The sequence below is a fragment of the Typopeltis vanoorti genome, chromosome 8 (genome assembly GCF_054136105.1).
Source record: "Typopeltis vanoorti isolate ZY-2024b chromosome 8, IOZ_Tvanoo_1.0, whole genome shotgun sequence".
Taxonomy (NCBI): Eukaryota; Metazoa; Arthropoda; class Arachnida; order Uropygi; family Thelyphonidae; genus Typopeltis; species Typopeltis vanoorti.
The window spans coordinates 113,032,427-113,050,431 of record NC_143556.1 but is presented as its reverse complement, the minus strand read 5'-3'; the positions used below and the strand labels follow the sequence as shown (position 1 = coordinate 113,050,431).

At 36.0% G+C, this 18,005-nt stretch overlaps 1 protein-coding gene across 2 annotated transcripts; it reads left to right on the top strand.

The window, feature by feature from the left end:
• Positions 1-1,283: 1,283 nt before the first annotated feature.
• LOC150104291 (zinc finger protein Noc-like) lies at positions 1,284-17,477 on the top strand. Of its 2 annotated transcripts, none has more exons than XM_090396279.1 (2): positions 1,284-1,779; positions 15,529-17,477. In XM_090396279.1, the coding sequence occupies exons 1-2, from the start codon at positions 1,759-1,761 to the stop codon at positions 16,957-16,959; spliced, it is 1,452 nt and encodes a 483-aa protein (XP_090252405.1). In that variant the 5' UTR covers positions 1,284-1,758; the 3' UTR covers positions 16,960-17,477. The 2 variants fall into 2 exon arrangements, with proteins under 2 accessions (XP_090252405.1, XP_090252403.1); XM_090396277.1 differs by lacking the exon at positions 1,284-1,779 and adding an exon at positions 9,106-9,536.
• Positions 17,478-18,005: the final 528 nt, after the last annotated feature.

Sequence of the window (18,005 nt, the reverse complement as noted above, 5' to 3'; positions counted from 1 at the left end):
AAGTCACTCCGAGGCATCAATAAGGCTCGACAGCGGTCTCATGCTACCAAGCGATGAAATTCATCTCCCACCCACCCACCCACACACACACACACACATACAACGATCAAAGATCGTCATGTACACAACTTATTTGCACTTAAATCAATGCTAATTTATTAACTTCCGAAAATAATTCTAAGAATTTTTCTTTGGCGAACTTCTGCAAGATCCACTGCACATATCCTGGTGCAAATTCTCTTTATTTTTTTAGCAAAGCGCACTTAATCTGGTCTTCCAGCATATACATAGCAGTTTTATATTAAGAAGAGAATTATAAATAGCCCAAGAATTTTATTTATGCTTTAAAAATATATGCTACATGTAAGAGTGTGTGTGTGAGAGAGAGATTCGCATAATTCTTAATTTTTACTATTTCTTCTCTTCGGTAATTGCCTTTCTTTTTTTTTTCAGCAATATTTCTCTCTTATGTGATATATTTTAGCGTTATATTATTTATCATTACCAGTTTCGGATTTATATATTTTTATTTGTATAACTGGCAAAACTGGAATTTCTAGGGGAAAAACTGAGTCTAGATCAGTATGGAGAACGTATAACTTAGCTATGCTTGGGAGGAAAGTTTAATGAAATCATACTCTCATTTCGCGGAAACACTCTAAACAGAGTGAAGGAAACGATATGAAACAAGTGAACTTTGTAATGATAAAAAAATTTCATTTTTGTTAAATCTGATACAGACGATGCAATTGTGATGAGAATAAAATTTTTCTCTTTAAAGAAAAAACAGTCTTCAATTTTTAATTCCGCTGCACTGACGAACTAATAATCGCAGTAACAGTCAGTAACTTAACATCTGTAACAGTCAAAACGAATTAGAAAAAAGTTAGAAAAATCCATTTCCTTAATCTTATTATATTTTAAAGCTATAGTTTATTGTGGCGAAGTCAATATATATTCCCTTTTAATATAAATAAACAAATGTGCATAGCCGGCATGTTTTGTAATTTATGGAAGAGGACTTCCTCCCCCCTCTAATTTCATTCCTTGAAGTTCTGATTATTTGAACCATAGAGATCATCATTGCAGACTTCCAGAAATATACTGGTTGCCTAATTACTAGCTGCTATCTGCGTATCAGTAAGAGACCACACCACACGAACTTACTTATCATTAGTTTCCCTTCTACGTCTACCATTAGTCTAAAGTTTCCTGGTTACCGACAAGTGCTGGGCCTCATTTTAGGACAACCGGACGCCGGTCGGGTACTCAACACTCCCATCTCCAGTGGCGACCTAAGCTATCAGGCCCACTCGACATCACTGCACGTGGGCCAGGAATGTTTATGGTGGGTGATAAGGAGTGAGGGGCTGTCACTTTGATGTGCCGCACCATTGTCCTTTCTGTCACTATTGAGACATCAACAGTTTTACCATGTCGGGCCCAATCTGTTTGTGAACGACCATATTTCTAGTTCAGTGATTGATAACTGAGGCCTGCCTTGTCAGCAGCCTTTGATGTACACCGGCCTCTTCCTGGGGGCCTATTACTGTCACTGCCGGTAACATTTTTCCCTGACAAAAATCAGCCCTCCCTTCGAGTGGTCCCGCTGCAGAAACAGCGTCTCGTGACATCACGATGTTAGACCCATGGAAGGTAGGGGTCTGTTGGATAACACGAGGTGGTTTCGTACTAATGTCGATTTATAGCAGTACGTGGCAATAAAGTCTGTCAAGAAAAGATATAGAAGTGACGTGCATGGGCCATAGATTCTATAAGGTAAGTAATAATATAAAATGAAAAACATTGCCCTATGAGTGTTCCTGTGTGGAATTAATAAATGTAATCTATCTGCAATCTTTAAAGTAATTTTTGTTACCATCATTTTTTTTAATTGATAATTAATTTGGGTGTTATACCTTAAGAGCTTTAACGGGAAAAAAAACCATCAGGCGTTTATGATAAAATACTTAAAAATTTATCATGAACAGCAAAACAGTTTTTTTTTTAAATGCTTGACTTTTTTTATACATTTTGTCGGATAGAGGTATGAGCGAGCTAGTCATTGGTATATCAATGAGTCACAATCTCATTATACTAATTTACTCATATATATTTTTGTTCTATGTCCGGTTTGCCTGTTTTTTGGAAAAAAAAAACTGTACTACTTCCATGTGACTTCGACTAACTCATCTTACCTTGGAAAGATTCTTCCCGTTCTAAACTGGATTCTCACCTAGGTTTTTCCAACCAGTGGGTATCATCGACTATGAAGGCTCATACTATTTGCATTAATATGTTACGTTTTTAATGTGTGAATCATATGTTTCAGAGGGAGTAAAAGTGAACAAAAATTCCAGTGATCAGTGATGGAGAATATTTGTAGTTTGTTTCTTAGGGGATAGCACAATCTTATGTTGTAAAGAGATTCTAATAATTCGATTCTAATGATCAGGGTTTCCAGATATTTTTCGGAGTCTCCTCGTCGTTGTTCAAGACCAACTATAGCTAAAAGGAAATATTCAAATTTAGCCTTTTATAGTTTCGTCATAAATGCCTATAAATCCTTTGTAAAATGTTATTATGCTAAATACACAATAGCTAACGAATTCCTGTATAGGATAACATTTACAGTAGAAAAAAAAAAAATTCTTGGAGGACATTTTTAAAAGAACGCCCCCCCCCCCCAACCCGAAATATATTTTCAAACCAATAAGTGCAAACAGAGATAACATAATATGTCCAATTTTGTAAGGACTTTTTTTTGGAATAGACCTTCCATAATTTTATTACCCTTGAAAATTTTGAACCTGCAGAATTTACAATTACAAAAGATTCTCATACTCCACATTTTGTAGTGGATGTATGTAAACGCCTAATGTATGTTTTGTATGTGGGTCGGTTAACGGAAAAACATTTCATTTGAAGATAACTATCAGGGAAGAATAATTGTTGAATTCCCGTCCTAAAAATGAGGCAATTAGATCGAGATTATGACATACACAAAAGGATATCCACACGATATTCTGTTCACAGAAATGAATAATAAATACAAAATACAAATATAAATTCACAAGAAATGACCAGAAAACTTAAAAAGCCGTTCTTCTTCTTCTTTAATCCATGCGTTCCCTTAGGATGGGTGAGACCCCTAATTAGGGGTCACGGCGAATTAATGTAGCTGGTACGTTATTCCCCCTTTCTGCATCCGCTGAGGGCAACTATTTATGCCTGTAGACGGGGCCTGTTTGCTTGTTTGAGAGACGAAAAGTCCCAATTTCCTGAAGAGAGAAAACACCGTATGACACCGACAGACTTAACTTTTGAATGGAAAAATCTGATAAAAAGTTCCTCACCTCATAGATGGGATTGAACCTGGTCTTGTCAAGCAAAGGACATGTCGATACCAACTGAATTACGGAGGCTCCGAAAGTCTTTAATTAGATTATTTAAATTTACCAAAACAACTGCCCGCGCGATTAGCCTAGTGGCTTGGCACTTAGCAACCATATGCCTGGGGAAGGAGTGTCCTAAGTTCGATTCCTATAGACGACGTGAGGAGCTTAAAGATCTTTCTCAGCCATAGCCAAGTTAGCGAGTCTTGGGCGTGGACAGCAGAGTTTTACCCCAGTTTATCTGGGGGTTTTCATCCCGCAAGCAGGCAAACCGCACCCGTGAACACACAGGCTACAGTCAAAAAATACACACTTAATCCCTCATTGGGAGGGCTCAACCACTCCTAAAGGGCGATCGAGGAACGGGGGTACCCCACATGAATAAATAAATAAAAACCAAAACAACTAATACATCTAGGATCTCAGTAATAAATATATTATTATAACATTTTGGAGATTACTGGTTTAGTTTTTTTTTTTTTTTTCATGCATTTAAGATTTCTTTCTAAGCAGAGAGGTTTAACCCCTAAATTTAATCTTGAGTCATATTTGAGGTTGAATCAAAAAGTTCTTTGCTAACGTTTTTGTAATACCTACAGAACTAACTTGCAGTTCACGAAGACGTTTTTCACTATTCATTCTCATCTCTTCATCGCTTGTCAAATACTGACCAGTAGGGTCATCTTCATTCGTCCAGATGGCAATAGTTCGGGGAGGGACTATCATGGGGATGATGGACTCCTATACGCTTAGTAATCTAAGCAATGTTGAAAAAACAAAATATGTGTGTAGCGAGGCATTGTCAAGAAGCAAGAGCATCACAAATTACAGTAACTTAATATGGAATATTATTCCTATTGGCATTCCTAAAGCTACAAAATTTGTCAAAATTATTTTTGCCATCATCAGAGAACGCATACCGTGTACCTTTCATGTGGCGAAGTCGGGCAGAACCGTTTGGAACGAGGAGAGAACGAGTACCTCCTTTGGAACCCCTTTTCATTTCCTGTAATAAAATGCCATCCAGAAATCAGTCTCAATCAAGACTGCAGATGTTTCGGGTTGGATGTAGCAGACATTGTCGTTTGTTTCCTGGTAAGTTTGGCACCTTTTTAATGCAGCAGTCATGAATGATAATTTCAAACGCCAATACTCGTAATACCATTCCCTTCTAGAGTTAATGAAGGTACTTACTGGTCTTACTTGGGGGGGGGGGGCAACCTTTTCCCCCGTACGCTGCCGTTTAACATGGAAGTACATCTCATTTTATATAGCCCAACAGCGACAAGATGGACAGCAACATTGAAATACGGTACTGCAGTATCAAGATTTTATGTCGTTAGATAAATGTTAAATTCATTAGATCCTTGCAGTTAAATGAGACAAATTTTATGAAAATAACTTTAAAACCTTAAGATTTGCAACTTAAACACCCGATGTGCATTCTACGTTATTTTGCAACGTAGAGAACCGTGTATCTTTATGATAATATGTATTCATTTCTGAGTTAGAAATAAAAGTTATACAAATTATTAGAAATTAATGAATAATTAAATATTGTCTGAATATAAATAATAAATATGAGGCTATATTATAAGCAATGAATATTACAGTCTTACATTTTAGGTGATTTAACACTATTTCTAGCAAAACTAAGAACTAAATATACGTTTGCATAGCAGTCGAGGGAGCTCTTAGTTAGCGGTCAGGCTTCAGTATATAGTATTTTCTTCCTTTTCTGTCAGGAAAAACGAAGAAAAATCGTTAGTCTGGTTAATTTTGAATGGCAGCCAAATGAATCTGTAACCTAAACAAGAATTTCCTAAGGATGGGGGGGGGGAAGAACTTTTTCACATTTAATTTTGTGTACAGTTACAATCCAATAAAGAGCCAAAAAGGTTCCATTTCGACGATGCGAAATTATATAAATTAAGTGGATATTAAGTCCAGCATTATATATTAAATGAAGCCTTTTGGCTCTTTATTTTAGTAAATATTTTACGCACTGATCCAGAGTTCGCTTACGAAAAATACACCTCTCCGACACTTCGAGTTCCTTAGTATTGAACTAGAGTTTTTGCTCTCTTAAGATTTCTGCCTGGTCTCTGAGGAGAACCAACCAGTTCGAAACATCTGTCAGGCCAGTGAAACTTTATAAAAATGGAACAATAGAAGGCGAATATATGGACGCTTGGGCACGCGATCATGTTTTCTATAAGGTCCGCGCTAGGGCAACTCGTAAATACCGTTGGTCAAATTTCGTACGAAACCTTCATAGTTTCTGCATTCAGCTTTGAAATAATGCTAGATTTAATATCCACTTAATTTATATAACTTTTATTATTATTATTATTATCGCGGATATATTACCGAATTATTTTCTCCTATCCAACCATAATCATCAATGAAGTTTGAACTGTCTGTTTATATTGAGTAGCGAAATGCACTGAGATACATCACGCATTCGGGAAGAGCCGACGTAATGTGTGTTTGTATATAGTCTAAAGTGAAAATTTTCTCTAGATTACTATAAGCGTAATTCAAATCTTGTGTATCATAGAATACACTGCTTCTGAAATTCAGAACCAGTGTATTCTTTGCGGGACTGTTTCCCTAAATTCTGTTGAACTTATAAATCTTCTTTTGCTCAAAAGGGAACAAAGGGATAATTTTGATTCTTGTCACAGAAACTAATCTACCATTTTTCTATTAGAGAACATTCAAATAGTGAGTTTGTGATGAGATGTTCTTATCACAAATTTTCTTAGAGAAGTTCAGAATCGTTGCCAATTTGACTTTCAGTTATCATTATCTAAAAGAAAGTATTCAAGTAATTAGCCGCTGTCTATTTACGGGCCATTAATAAACGTTCTACTTTTACTCTCTGGGATAATCTTTCCCTCTTCTGTTTTTTTTTTTTTTCCTTAAAATTACAGCTCGCAACTATTTAAAATCTAATATTAATTTTTTTCCACACCGTTTTTGTTGGACGATCATTAAAAGAAATAGGAAAAACACTAGTCATTTAAATCACAGGAGCGTTTTTCTATACGCAGTGAACCGTTTTAATGAACCCATGCTGAAATAATAAAACATCTTTATTTCTTATTTCTTAATAAATCAACAATTTACTTATTAAACTGTTGGTTTATTAATTAGCCATTATATTGTATTATCCCAAACTTCGAACATTTATGTTCCATTAACATTAAAGAGAATTTCCTTTTTTTGTTAGAGAAACGACATAAAAAATAAATTAAATAAATAAAAAAACTCTGCAATCCAATTCATTCCGGGACGCGAGGAATTCTATAAAAGTCCTTCGACTAAAGTGAATTAGCTAGTGAATTATGCAAAGGCGTAAAGGCTACTCGTAAATAAAGTAAACTAGCTGGAGAACACGCAACGTAAACGTCAGATGGTAATGTTTCATGGCTTCAAGATAATCCTAAACACCATTTTTCTCTATCCCTCTTTCTGTGTATTCGGCTGTAACCTCTTATAATACTTTACACATGTTGGCTGAAAGTCCACGACCACTAAACCATCGAATATACACTTGATTTTTTTTTCTTTAATGTTCTCGTCACTCTAATTGAAATCTTGTACACTTACCAAATTCCGATTGGTTGAAAAATACCAGTAGAATGATAAGGCATTGAAGGTTTGTTCAACACATGTCATAAATCTGTCACATCATCGTGCGCAAAAATGCAGCGTAATCGGACAAGCACAATATATACGCGGCAGTTTTAGCATTGACTTGTGCCCTTTCTCAAATTTTTGCCTTTGCGAAAGATAACTGATTAATATTCTTAATTTCATAATATATTTTTTAATTTTATATTCTTCTACACTAATAATTATTTTATCTATTATGATCCTGAAATATGGCATTCTTTAGCATTCCGGTCGTGTTTATTTATTTTTTATTTTTTAATTCGCAGCTCACAGTCAAGAAGTAGACGCATAGACAGACAGTGAGAGAACTGCTGCTTGATCGCTGATGTTGACTTTAGACGCCCTAAGAAATAAAAAGGTTGAGAACCCCTTCATTAACGTATACAGGAAGTTTCTCATTAGAGTTTTCTAAATGTCGAAAAATGAAGGAACGTGTTCTGCAGATAGACATGACGTTTCTATAATAGGACGTGAATGCCATAAGTAATGTGTCTGGCACTGTGTAATGAACAGTCGGGTACATTATATATGTTGAAGATGAAGTTACGCCGGAATGTTGTATATCATGACTTATAAAGTATTGCGCCTACATATTATAACCGTATTTCCTCCCTGCGAGATATAAATATTCCCCTAGTGTAATGTTCCATTCGTATAGCGAAGTTTCTACTGGGGTGGTGTTAATCATGAATAATCTAATTACGAAAAGTGAGTCCGCAACTGCTCTTATAGTGAACTCGCTCGCTAATGAGGTCATGGTGTTTAGCTAAATTAGGCACGTGCTAAACAAATGTCCTTTATAGTGAGCCGACTTCTGTGACGAAAGGCTTTCACAGCTTAAAGTCCCTCCACAAAAAAAAAAAAAAAAAAAAACGACGGAAACAGGAAACTTGGCAATTTCCGAATTATCCCCCCCCTTTCTTTCTTGTGGGAAAATATTAATCTTTACGGAATCTTTGGTTATCAAATTAGAAATCATTTTAATTGGCTTCTTTGTTTAAATTTGCTAATCATAATGTCATTAAAGATCCAAGTCAGGAACACAAGCATTCCTGCTTAACATATATGATTTTTTTTCTTAATTTTTTTAAAGTTACGTTAGCTTCTGTTAGGCGATCATATTTAATGTGGTTAGCATTTCACTCTTTTGCATGAAAGTGAAAAATTATAAAAATTGTTACTTCCATATTATTTGAGTTTTATTCACTCTCAAAATTCGAATGAAAAAAAAAAGAAAAAAACAAGAAGGAAAGAATTCTGTTCAGTTCTGTATACATTCCAATATAAACACAATATTGCGGAAATTTTTTATACAAATTTAAAGCAGATTGCCTACAAATTCCAACTTAAACTTGCTTTCGGTTGGTTGAAGTTTATTCTCTGTGTATTTAAAGCTAAACATCACGAACGCCTTAGTGTTATTTCTCTATTAACTGTCGCTTGTCACGAGTTAAAAAGTTATTGTTGTGTAAGTGTGATCTATTGATATACAAATGGTTGGACATTTTTGTATATAGTTGTTTCGTGAGTGCGCAACAGAGGGGTGCTAACAGTAAATTAAATAGCTCAAAATGTCAAGTACATTTTTATATCTTTTACAACATTCGACTTTTCACTTCCAGATGACGTCTTTCAAAATTAAAGAAAGCCTTTACCCTTTTTTCCCCTCAATGCACTTTATTTTTCTAACTGTGTGAGCATTTCGAGTATTGTTGCACGCATGCACTGCCGTCGTTTTCGCGAGCACTCTGCAAAAAGAAACACTTTTAAACTTTCGGGTTTTATGGTGGCGCTTGTTGCGAATGTAGGAAGTAGCGTGACGAGCTGTGTGTTTCCCCTCCCGTTCTCAATTTGGAGTATTTTTCATCCGTGCAGCTCTGCGGGCTCTGACAACAAAAGCTGACATAAATCAACTGTGATTGGCACTTCTGACAACCTCATGATGGATAGCGTTGTAAACCATGACGGCTGGCGGCTTGCCAAGTCATTAGTCCTCACCGTCTCTCATTGGCTAACGTAGCGGTACTGCGAGAATGCCACCCCGCCAAAATTAATAGTCTTTACGTCACCGAACTGCGAGAGCCAATGGAGAACAGCTGAAACGCCAGTAGTATTTTGTGGTTGGCTGTCGTCATGCGCCGGTTGGAGTTCCGTGTGTACGAGACTTGCTCGCCACTGAAATCTGCAGCGCAGTTTGTGTTCAGACGCTGATGTAGTCGGAGTGGTGTGCTGTCTCTTATGTTGGACTGTGCCGTGCAGCGGAATCATTCCGCGTGTATGACAACGCTGGATACAGCGTGAAATCTTTAAGAAAGGATTAATACGAGATCTCTTTGCCATTGCTAAAGACAGCTGATTGACTGTCGATAGAAATCAACAATCTGCAAGTGTAATATGAACATGCTGACGTCAAGTAGTCAATATCTCAGACCCGAATATCTATCTCCGTTGCCCACAACAGTAAGTCGTCATTTTGTTCACTTATTCTTTTGTAATATGTTGAATTAATGTGATACTAATAATTATAATTTAATGCTTGATAGATAATCCATCAGCAACATTCTTTCCATAATGTTAGTAGAGAGAAATGGCTTCACACACGTTATACACATATCTTGGCTGGGATTTGTAAGCGGCTTGTAGCAGAATAGTCTTGTCATGTAGTTTCGCAAAATTTCAGTTCTGTATCTTTGTTAATAAATTAATATTTTTGCATTTCTTTCTTTATTCTGAAACAGTTGATTAATTTTCGAGTGTATAACGTATGCTGTAGAGATAAAATTATATTTCGTAATCTGCTAAAATTAGCCAGTGGAATCTGCGTGGCATTTGCTTCGCACTCGTATTGTGCTGCCATCTGGTAATATTTACGGTTTGCATGTGCTGCCCTCTATAACAACACTTTCTGAGAAGAACGTATTGCCGTTGCACGCTGTTAAAACTGCAAGTTAACATTCTCTTGATGGTAAAGTGAATCATATGAATTAACATCGAAGCTCTCTTTCTCTGGAAATAAAGGTAATTCCGATAAATTCATAAGTAAATGACTGAAGTATTGCGTTGTTGATCTAGCTTACTTTCCATGTAACTATTCAGTTCGAGTACTTCAGTTGATTAGCGTGATAGCATAGCTGTATTATTTTGAAACTATTATATTAATAAATTTGTATTAAAACTGTTGACATATGTATAACTAGTTTTTATATAAGCACGTGATTACTGGCTTCTGTTAAGGTATATTTAATAAAGCATGTGATTACGATTCTCATATATAGCTAAATGTTTGCGCATAACGTAATTGGCAAATTTTGCTTTATGACAATATAATTTCAGTTTAACACGTACTACAGGCTAATTAAAATTTTTCTTCTTTTTGATCTGTTAACTGCTATGAACCTACGTGCTATAGATCTGCCTATATTATATTACAAAAAAAAAAAAATTTCAATATTCACAATCCTAATTAAATTCATTAATCTAAGTATATAAAAAATGCTTTCTTATTGTAGACTTTAAACACCACTCTCTAAAATAGTTAACCTGGTTAATATGTTTACATTAATTATGTTCCTAAAAATATGAATTCCTCATTGCAGGAAGAATCTCGAATTAAGTTGAACATTTTTAACTATGATTGATATCCCGAGACACATCAAGAATTGATACTGTTAAGTATCAATTCTTGATGTGTCTCAGGATATCAATTGATTTGATTTCTTCAGTTTTTTTTTTTTTTTTTTTTTTAAGGAATTTTTTTTTTTTTTTTCTGTTCGTTATCAAGACACTTTTTCTTGCAATAGTATTCTTACATTTTATAAATAACAAATTTCCAATTATGCGCACAGTCAAGTAATTTAGTAGGTATTTAAGAGTTCTTTACATATTAAAAGTTTATTGTTGCATTCTGGTTTAATTTGGGAGATAATTTGACCTTCTAACGGATAGAAATGCACAATTTCAATTAATTAGGGAGCAACGTGTAGTCGACTAGCAAAGAGGACTCACTCAGTTAATAGACTTCTCCCTTCCACGATAAAACTCCTCCCCACAATGACATATGATCATATAACCGTTATGGATATGTTCAAAAAATGCACTTAGGCAGCCTAAATTGCCTTTCTTTTCAAATGAAAGGTTTTCTCAAGTCCAAAAATAAGATGGAAATTGACTGATTTTTTGTGATTGAAGAAACTATGCACGAACTATTGCGTATTGTTCATGTAGAAATACTGGACTATTAGTTTACCTTCCATCAAACTTTAATTGCAACTGGTTTCGCCTAAACTCCGTATTCCCTGCATTGCAGGATGACACTTCCGTCACTGGACTGCATAGTACTTCTACACCAGTTACGTCGACATAGTCGTTCCCTTAGATACCAACCATGGTGTACAGCGGCAGTTTGTTGTTCTGTGCAGGTTGAATTTCAGAAGCATTGCATATAAGCGTTGAAATCAGTTCAAATGCTTAAAAGATTTCACTGTGTAGGTTGGAACTCCAAGAAATGGATCGGATTCCCCAAGATAGATTTTTTTTTTGTTATTATTTTTATGAGCATAGTCAAGAGGAAACATTTACTTTAAGTACACGTAAAATCATATATATGTTTGAGCAACATTCCCCGACCAAAAAAAAAGTGGAATATTTCTGAAGTTGATTTCTGATAAACCCGCCTGTCAACCTTATGTCCGAAACTTACAATGCATTCACTTGCGATTCTTATTTTATGAAATAGGAAAGAAAATCAGAGTAATTCCTGAGGTAAGCCTCGATCATGACTGACTGACTCAGAACTGAGAAAAAAGTGCTTTACTTTTTTATTTATATTTATTTATTATTTTTTTTTTTACCTCTCGAGAACTATGAGTTAGAACTAGAAAACTCACTTCTGAAAAGTTAAATGCGAGCTTCAAATTAAATCTAAACCTTAGATAATTGATGCCAACACTATTATGTGCATCTTTTCATGGGTGAGACTAAGGACTAGGTAATAGAATTCTCTCAGAACCAAACTGTTTTCGAATCACTTCTGACCACTCACAAGCACCACACCGGACCACAAAAATCATAGAGTAAATGCAATTTTTGTTTGTTCATAATGTCTAATGGTGAAAGTGAGATCAGTTTCATATTTGCACTGTGGAATATCACGGAAATCCAATGAAGATAGTGTAAAATTCTTACATCAGAAAAGGGACGAGTGAGTGAGATTTGCCGATCTAATATGAATTTGTTTTTAGAGAATATACAAAACCTATGCATTCGAAAGTTAATCTTGTTAATAAATTAAATTAAGTTAATGTTAATAAATTATCATTTATTAACATTAACAATTAATCACTGTTCGCTAATGTTGATTCATAAAACCCTGCTGAAACTTGATGGGTGGAAACATATATTTCAATGTTTTCTTGAAAACTGAGAATATGGAGCTTGAAGATGTCGTGTTGAAATGAAGAAAGAAACTCTTGGCAGGCAGATGTGGTTGCCTCCCGAACCTAGCTATCTGCAGATATCAGATTTTCTGATACGAGTATATGTATATTCATTTTAGTAATCGGGGTCTACGCAGATCCCAGAAATCTTAAAAACTGATGCGTTCCTGGAATTATAGGATTCACTCCTATGATGGCGAAATTAAGCATTCTTGTGGCTTATCGGGATCGGATGAATTTAGAAGCTCTTTTCTCTGCAATTTTTTGTGTGCTATACGTGAAAATACCCCTTAGTATGCAAAAACTGACGGATGGGGTCCTTTAAATGATTCTAGTTTTCGTTCTAAGTATATAAGAGGCTGAATGATTTGTCTCTACCGTAGCTAGAATGTTGGAGCATCAAACAATTCCTGAATTGTCTTGTTTTACTGTAGAATTTCAGATAATTCGTGGTCTTCCAGAATTGTAATGTAATGGATGACCTTTCTGTATCGATCGTCAGCGGTCATTTTGGTTCCCACAAATCCTTTGACACGGTCGATGTTTAACAGGCAATGAGTGAGATAGCGCTATCAAGTTCGAGCCATGGAATCTTGGAGTGAGTGATGGATTGTAAACCTCGCCATGATTAATGTGATCATTCTATGACTGGTTGTAAACATTCAATCATTCAGTCTAGACAGAGGGTGTTATGTTTCATTTAAGGCAATATGAGGTGGTTCGAAATCGGAAAGACGGCTATCTAGGCTTAACACGGGCATCCTTATCTGTAGAAATCGTTTCATATTAAATAGGTCTTATAAATGCGAGTTTATGGCCTTAGAAATGTGATATATGTTGAAAGAAGCGATGTTGAGTAAGTTTCAGATAGAAAATAAGACAATTTTTATTTCTTGTTTGAAATATGAAACTTATTAAACCAAAGCAGCTATGAAAGCTGCTTTGGTTTAATAAATTTTATATTTATTTTTCATAGGTAAGATTTCCCTAGTTTAGTGTTAAAAAACTTTCTTGCGGCATCTGTATTTTAGGCTTCTTCTGTCTTTCTAACGGAAGCACTCTAGTTTTATTATTATTATTATTATTTTCATGCAAAAACTGAAGTGATTTGGGTAAATGTGCGTAAATTATAGAATATTTTGATCAAATTTAATTCATCTTTTTTGTTTTAATCAGATAAGTTAAACCTCAAGTAGGCTTATGATTTTTTACTTTTTCCTTAAATATTGGATCTGTTGTCTCTTGTATGATGTTGCTTGGTATATAGAATATAAACTTTATACCGCATGTCTTTCTTCATACACAACGTTATTATTAAACTCAATTGAGTTTATTGATAACTTCATCCTACTCATCAAACATATATACAATTAAGTCCTGTTCATTATTCGTGTGTTTCTTGACATTTCAGAATTCGATGTCTTAAATCTCACTGCTCATGTCAAGTGTCGCAGATGTTTCACATGACGTTTGCAGTAAGTGAAACATTTAGGTTTCACTTATTGCAAACGTCTGTTCCCTTTTTATTTCCTTAATATTCAGCAGATTCATTGTGCTGTGTCAGTAAATTATACGCATTGTGATATCGAGCCGCAATTTGAATACTAAATTAGCTTATTAATGGTTTACTTAATTGCATATTGCATTGTGAAGAATGAGTTTGCTATTTCTAATGCATTCATTACCGTGTCTTATCTCTATGCCACTTTTAAAACAATAAAGAGCAATACAAAACAAACAAATAAAAAAACTACTCATTCCTAAGGCACCATAGTTTGTCCTATCATGCTGTTCTCCGCAGTCAAAAATAGACTTAAAAATCAGTTGCTACTATAACATACCGTGACGTATGCATTTGGATTGTTGGCTTGAAAACAACGAAATTGTTATACTCTTACACATGCTTGGCAGTAATTAAGTAGCCGGTTTTGTACTGGTTGCTTGGATATCAAGAGAAAAGTAAAAATATGCAATACCGTTATAATTGAATACTTTTATTCGATAGTATGTAGAAGACTGATAATGCGATAGCTTTTACTAGACACGTATTTGAAAGCACTTATATATTTAATATCGAATTTATATTACAACTCACGGACTTAACTGATATAAGGAAATTTTTAAATCGCTTTAATGTCCATTACACTGGTGTATTTTTCTTGCGATAACATTCATTTAATGACATTTGTTATACATGTCTATATATAACAAATATCACGTATAGTGATTACCGTGAAAGTCATCTGTTCCCTTTTGGACAGACTTTTCTGCTGGACGAAAAATAAAAATTTATTTAAGAAAATGTTGTGGAGTATGTTAATAAGATACAAGACGAAATATGACAGTTTGATGTATAGCACTTCTATCGAAATGCTGTACATCAAAACACACTGATAATATTTTTGTGTTAATAGCACACTCATACAGTAATCTGTGAACCGACCTTCACAGAAAAAAAAATTACCACATTTCTGTGGTTAGAAATGCGCATTATTACACAATATAACAATTTTGTCATATACTTTCTCCTTATTTTTAAAATGAGACTGCGTTTATTTTTGAAACATTAATTTTTTTATTTTTTTTAATTCTACCTGTTAAGGATGTTCTCATACACAAGATATAATCATATCTCAAACTTGCGCTAATAAACCATTTTTGAATACTTAAGATATCACACCGTTCTATTGTATATCTCGATATAGTATTTACGACAGATGGTTTTTTATTTGTTATTTTTTTTTAAATACCAGTAGAATATATGAATACATTGATAACCGAGCGTACAACACTACAAGAAATGTCTGTTAAATAAGGGGAAAACCAAGTACTGATTAGGACATTGCTGGGACTGATGTCACTCAACGATTGATACCAAAGTCCCGGTTATTTTTATTAGTTAATTTTGCTTTTATTTAGCGCACTGATATCGATATTAATAGAAAATCTTTTCTAAGGTGTCATATTACGCCTGGCCTTCCATTACAATGCACTCAACTTTATTGTCTTTCTTTCAGTTGGATGCTAAGAAAAGTCCTCTTGCTCTGTTAGCCCAGACATGCAGTAATATCGGAGCTGACAACCCGAACAACAAACCAATAATTCCGCCTCTTGAAAAGTCGAAAGACAGCGAGAAGAACAAGGAAAAAGAAAGGTCAAGCGACGAGAAACCCGCCTTCAAACCTTACGAGTCTGTGAAGAAAGAAGAGCTGTGCGTTGATAACGACAAAAAGACACCGCCTTCGAAAGGAAGTTCTCCAGCCATGAGTCGTAGTTCACCGGTCGGAGGAAGCACGGGATCATGCGGCAAGGCATCCCCGACTGCATCGGACAGTGGAAGTACCGCGGCAAAATCCGAGTCGGGAGGCTCATCGCTTTTGGCCACCCCGGCGACCTCAAGTGTTTCCACATCTAATGGGAGTTGCGGAAGTCAGAGCACGCTTAGTGGATTGGGTTATGGTGCTTCCGCCTCTCTTGGACTCGATCTTGGTCGGGCTGATCCTACTACAGTTAAAGATAGCCTCGCCAGCTTGTCTCATTTAGGCTTAGGGGCTTATAAAGCTGGACTCAATGGACTTAACCCATTGGCCAACTGTTCCGGATGTAACCCCGTAGCTGGTCATATTCCTGTCGACGCTGCCTCCAGTGTTCACGCCTTCCCCCCGAGTATCGCCGCACAGAACGGAGCCCTAAAGCCCGGAAGTTATCCCCTTGGTTCAGCAATCTCTCCCTACGTTGGATATGCACGAGTCAAAACGGCCAATGGTGGCACGACCCTGGTGCCCGTTTGTCGCGATCCTTATTGTACTAACTGTCAATTAAGCATGCAGAGTGCCCAGCTGTCATCCTGTCCCAGTGGCTGCACCCAATGTACTCACGAAAGACTCACTGCTCCGCTTTCAGGACTCAATCCTTTAGTTCCCAACCTTGCTGGGTCTACTTCGCCCGCGGCTGCCGTTGCAGCGGCTGCTGCTGCAAATGCAGCCGTATCGGGACTGAACTCCCAACTGTACTCTCAGTCAATGCTCGCCAGGCCTAATGTCTGCAGCTGGATGGTGGGCGATACCTATTGTGGCAAGCGGTTCACCACATCTGAAGAACTGCTGCAACATCTTCGGACACACACTAATCTGTCTGCCAACGACTCCTCTTTACAACTAATATCACCTAGCTTGAGTCTGTCATCTGCTGTCGGGCTAGGCTCGGCGTGTCATCTTCACTACAGTTCAGCACCTTCATTAACAGCCCCTGGACTCAGACGAAGCTACCCAACAAGCCTCAGTCCAGTTAGTTCTCTGTCTGCTGCTAGCAGGTATCATCCGTACAAACCATCCTTGGCAACACTTCAAGGAGCTCCTCTTCCTCCATTGCCTCATCCTGGACTTGGCGTGTATTACTCTCCTTACGGAATCTATGGACAGAGGTTAGGACCACCTGTGCATCCTTAATATATTAACTTTATCGTCCAGCCTTGTGTATATAAGAGTCATATATGTTATGTATAGCGATCTTACAGGTTGTTGAACCTCGAGGTCTCCCACTAGCCTAACGCAATATCTGACAAAACGATACCCGACGACGGTGTCCAGACCCGATGTAAATAGTGTATTGTTCATAGTTCTGTACAGATTTATGTGATTACAGTTTCCTGTGTCACCTATGTTTGTACATATATCCTTTGTACAGAGACAGTGACCACCTCTATCTGCTCGCGTTTCAGATCTTTATCAGTGTTTATTTGTATCTGCTTGGAGCACTTTGACTTCAAAAGAAAATGTTCAATTAAGCAACATCTCCTTTAAAAATTAATGACAATCATAATAATTATAGCATGAATTTTACGTTCTGTTGCTTTACATAATTATCGCTTTCTTCCTGTATCTCCTCTGCACTAGCTACTCTTAGTCATCAAAATAACCAAGGAAACTGGTTCTTGAAAAATAAATGTTTCTTTAAAAACAACTGATTGGTGTTTGTGCTCTTTATTTGTAGTATAGTACCACTAGAAAAGTAAAAACATAACAAAGGGAGAGAAGAAGCAATTATTTCTTTACATATGGCATTAATGAAGAGTTACTGATTAACTGCGCATGTACACACAGTATGAGGCATGAGATGATCTAACAGTGGACGTGATATGCTGTTATAATGTATTGCTCGAAATTCAGAACTATAAATGTTTGGAAATAGTTTGATTAATCATACTGTTTTAAGCTATTAAGGAGTTTATTTAAGAACGGTACTAAATAATTTAATTCCTATGCGGACATATTACTAAAGCATTTTATTAGTAATTTAATTATATTATTAAAATTCTTTCAACTAATATACATTTACCTTTCTATAAGACCAAATTCGAAATACTTTGAATATGCTGCACTTCATCGAAGCTATAGTGGCTGCTTGAATTTCTAATGGATTAAAAAAAAAAAAAACTGCTGCCTCATTCGGGAATGAATAGACAACTATTTCCTTCCGCAATGCAAGCAGGCGA

Coding starts and splice junctions, on each gene's coding strand:
- LOC150104291 (XM_090396277.1), top strand. CDS start 9,471: ATGAACATGCTGACGTCAAGTAGTCAATATCTCAGACCCGAATATCTA. Junction 9,537..15,528: donor TATCTCCGTTGCCCACAACA/GTAAGTCGTCAT, acceptor TCTTTCTTTCAG/TTGGATGCTAAGAAAAGTCC.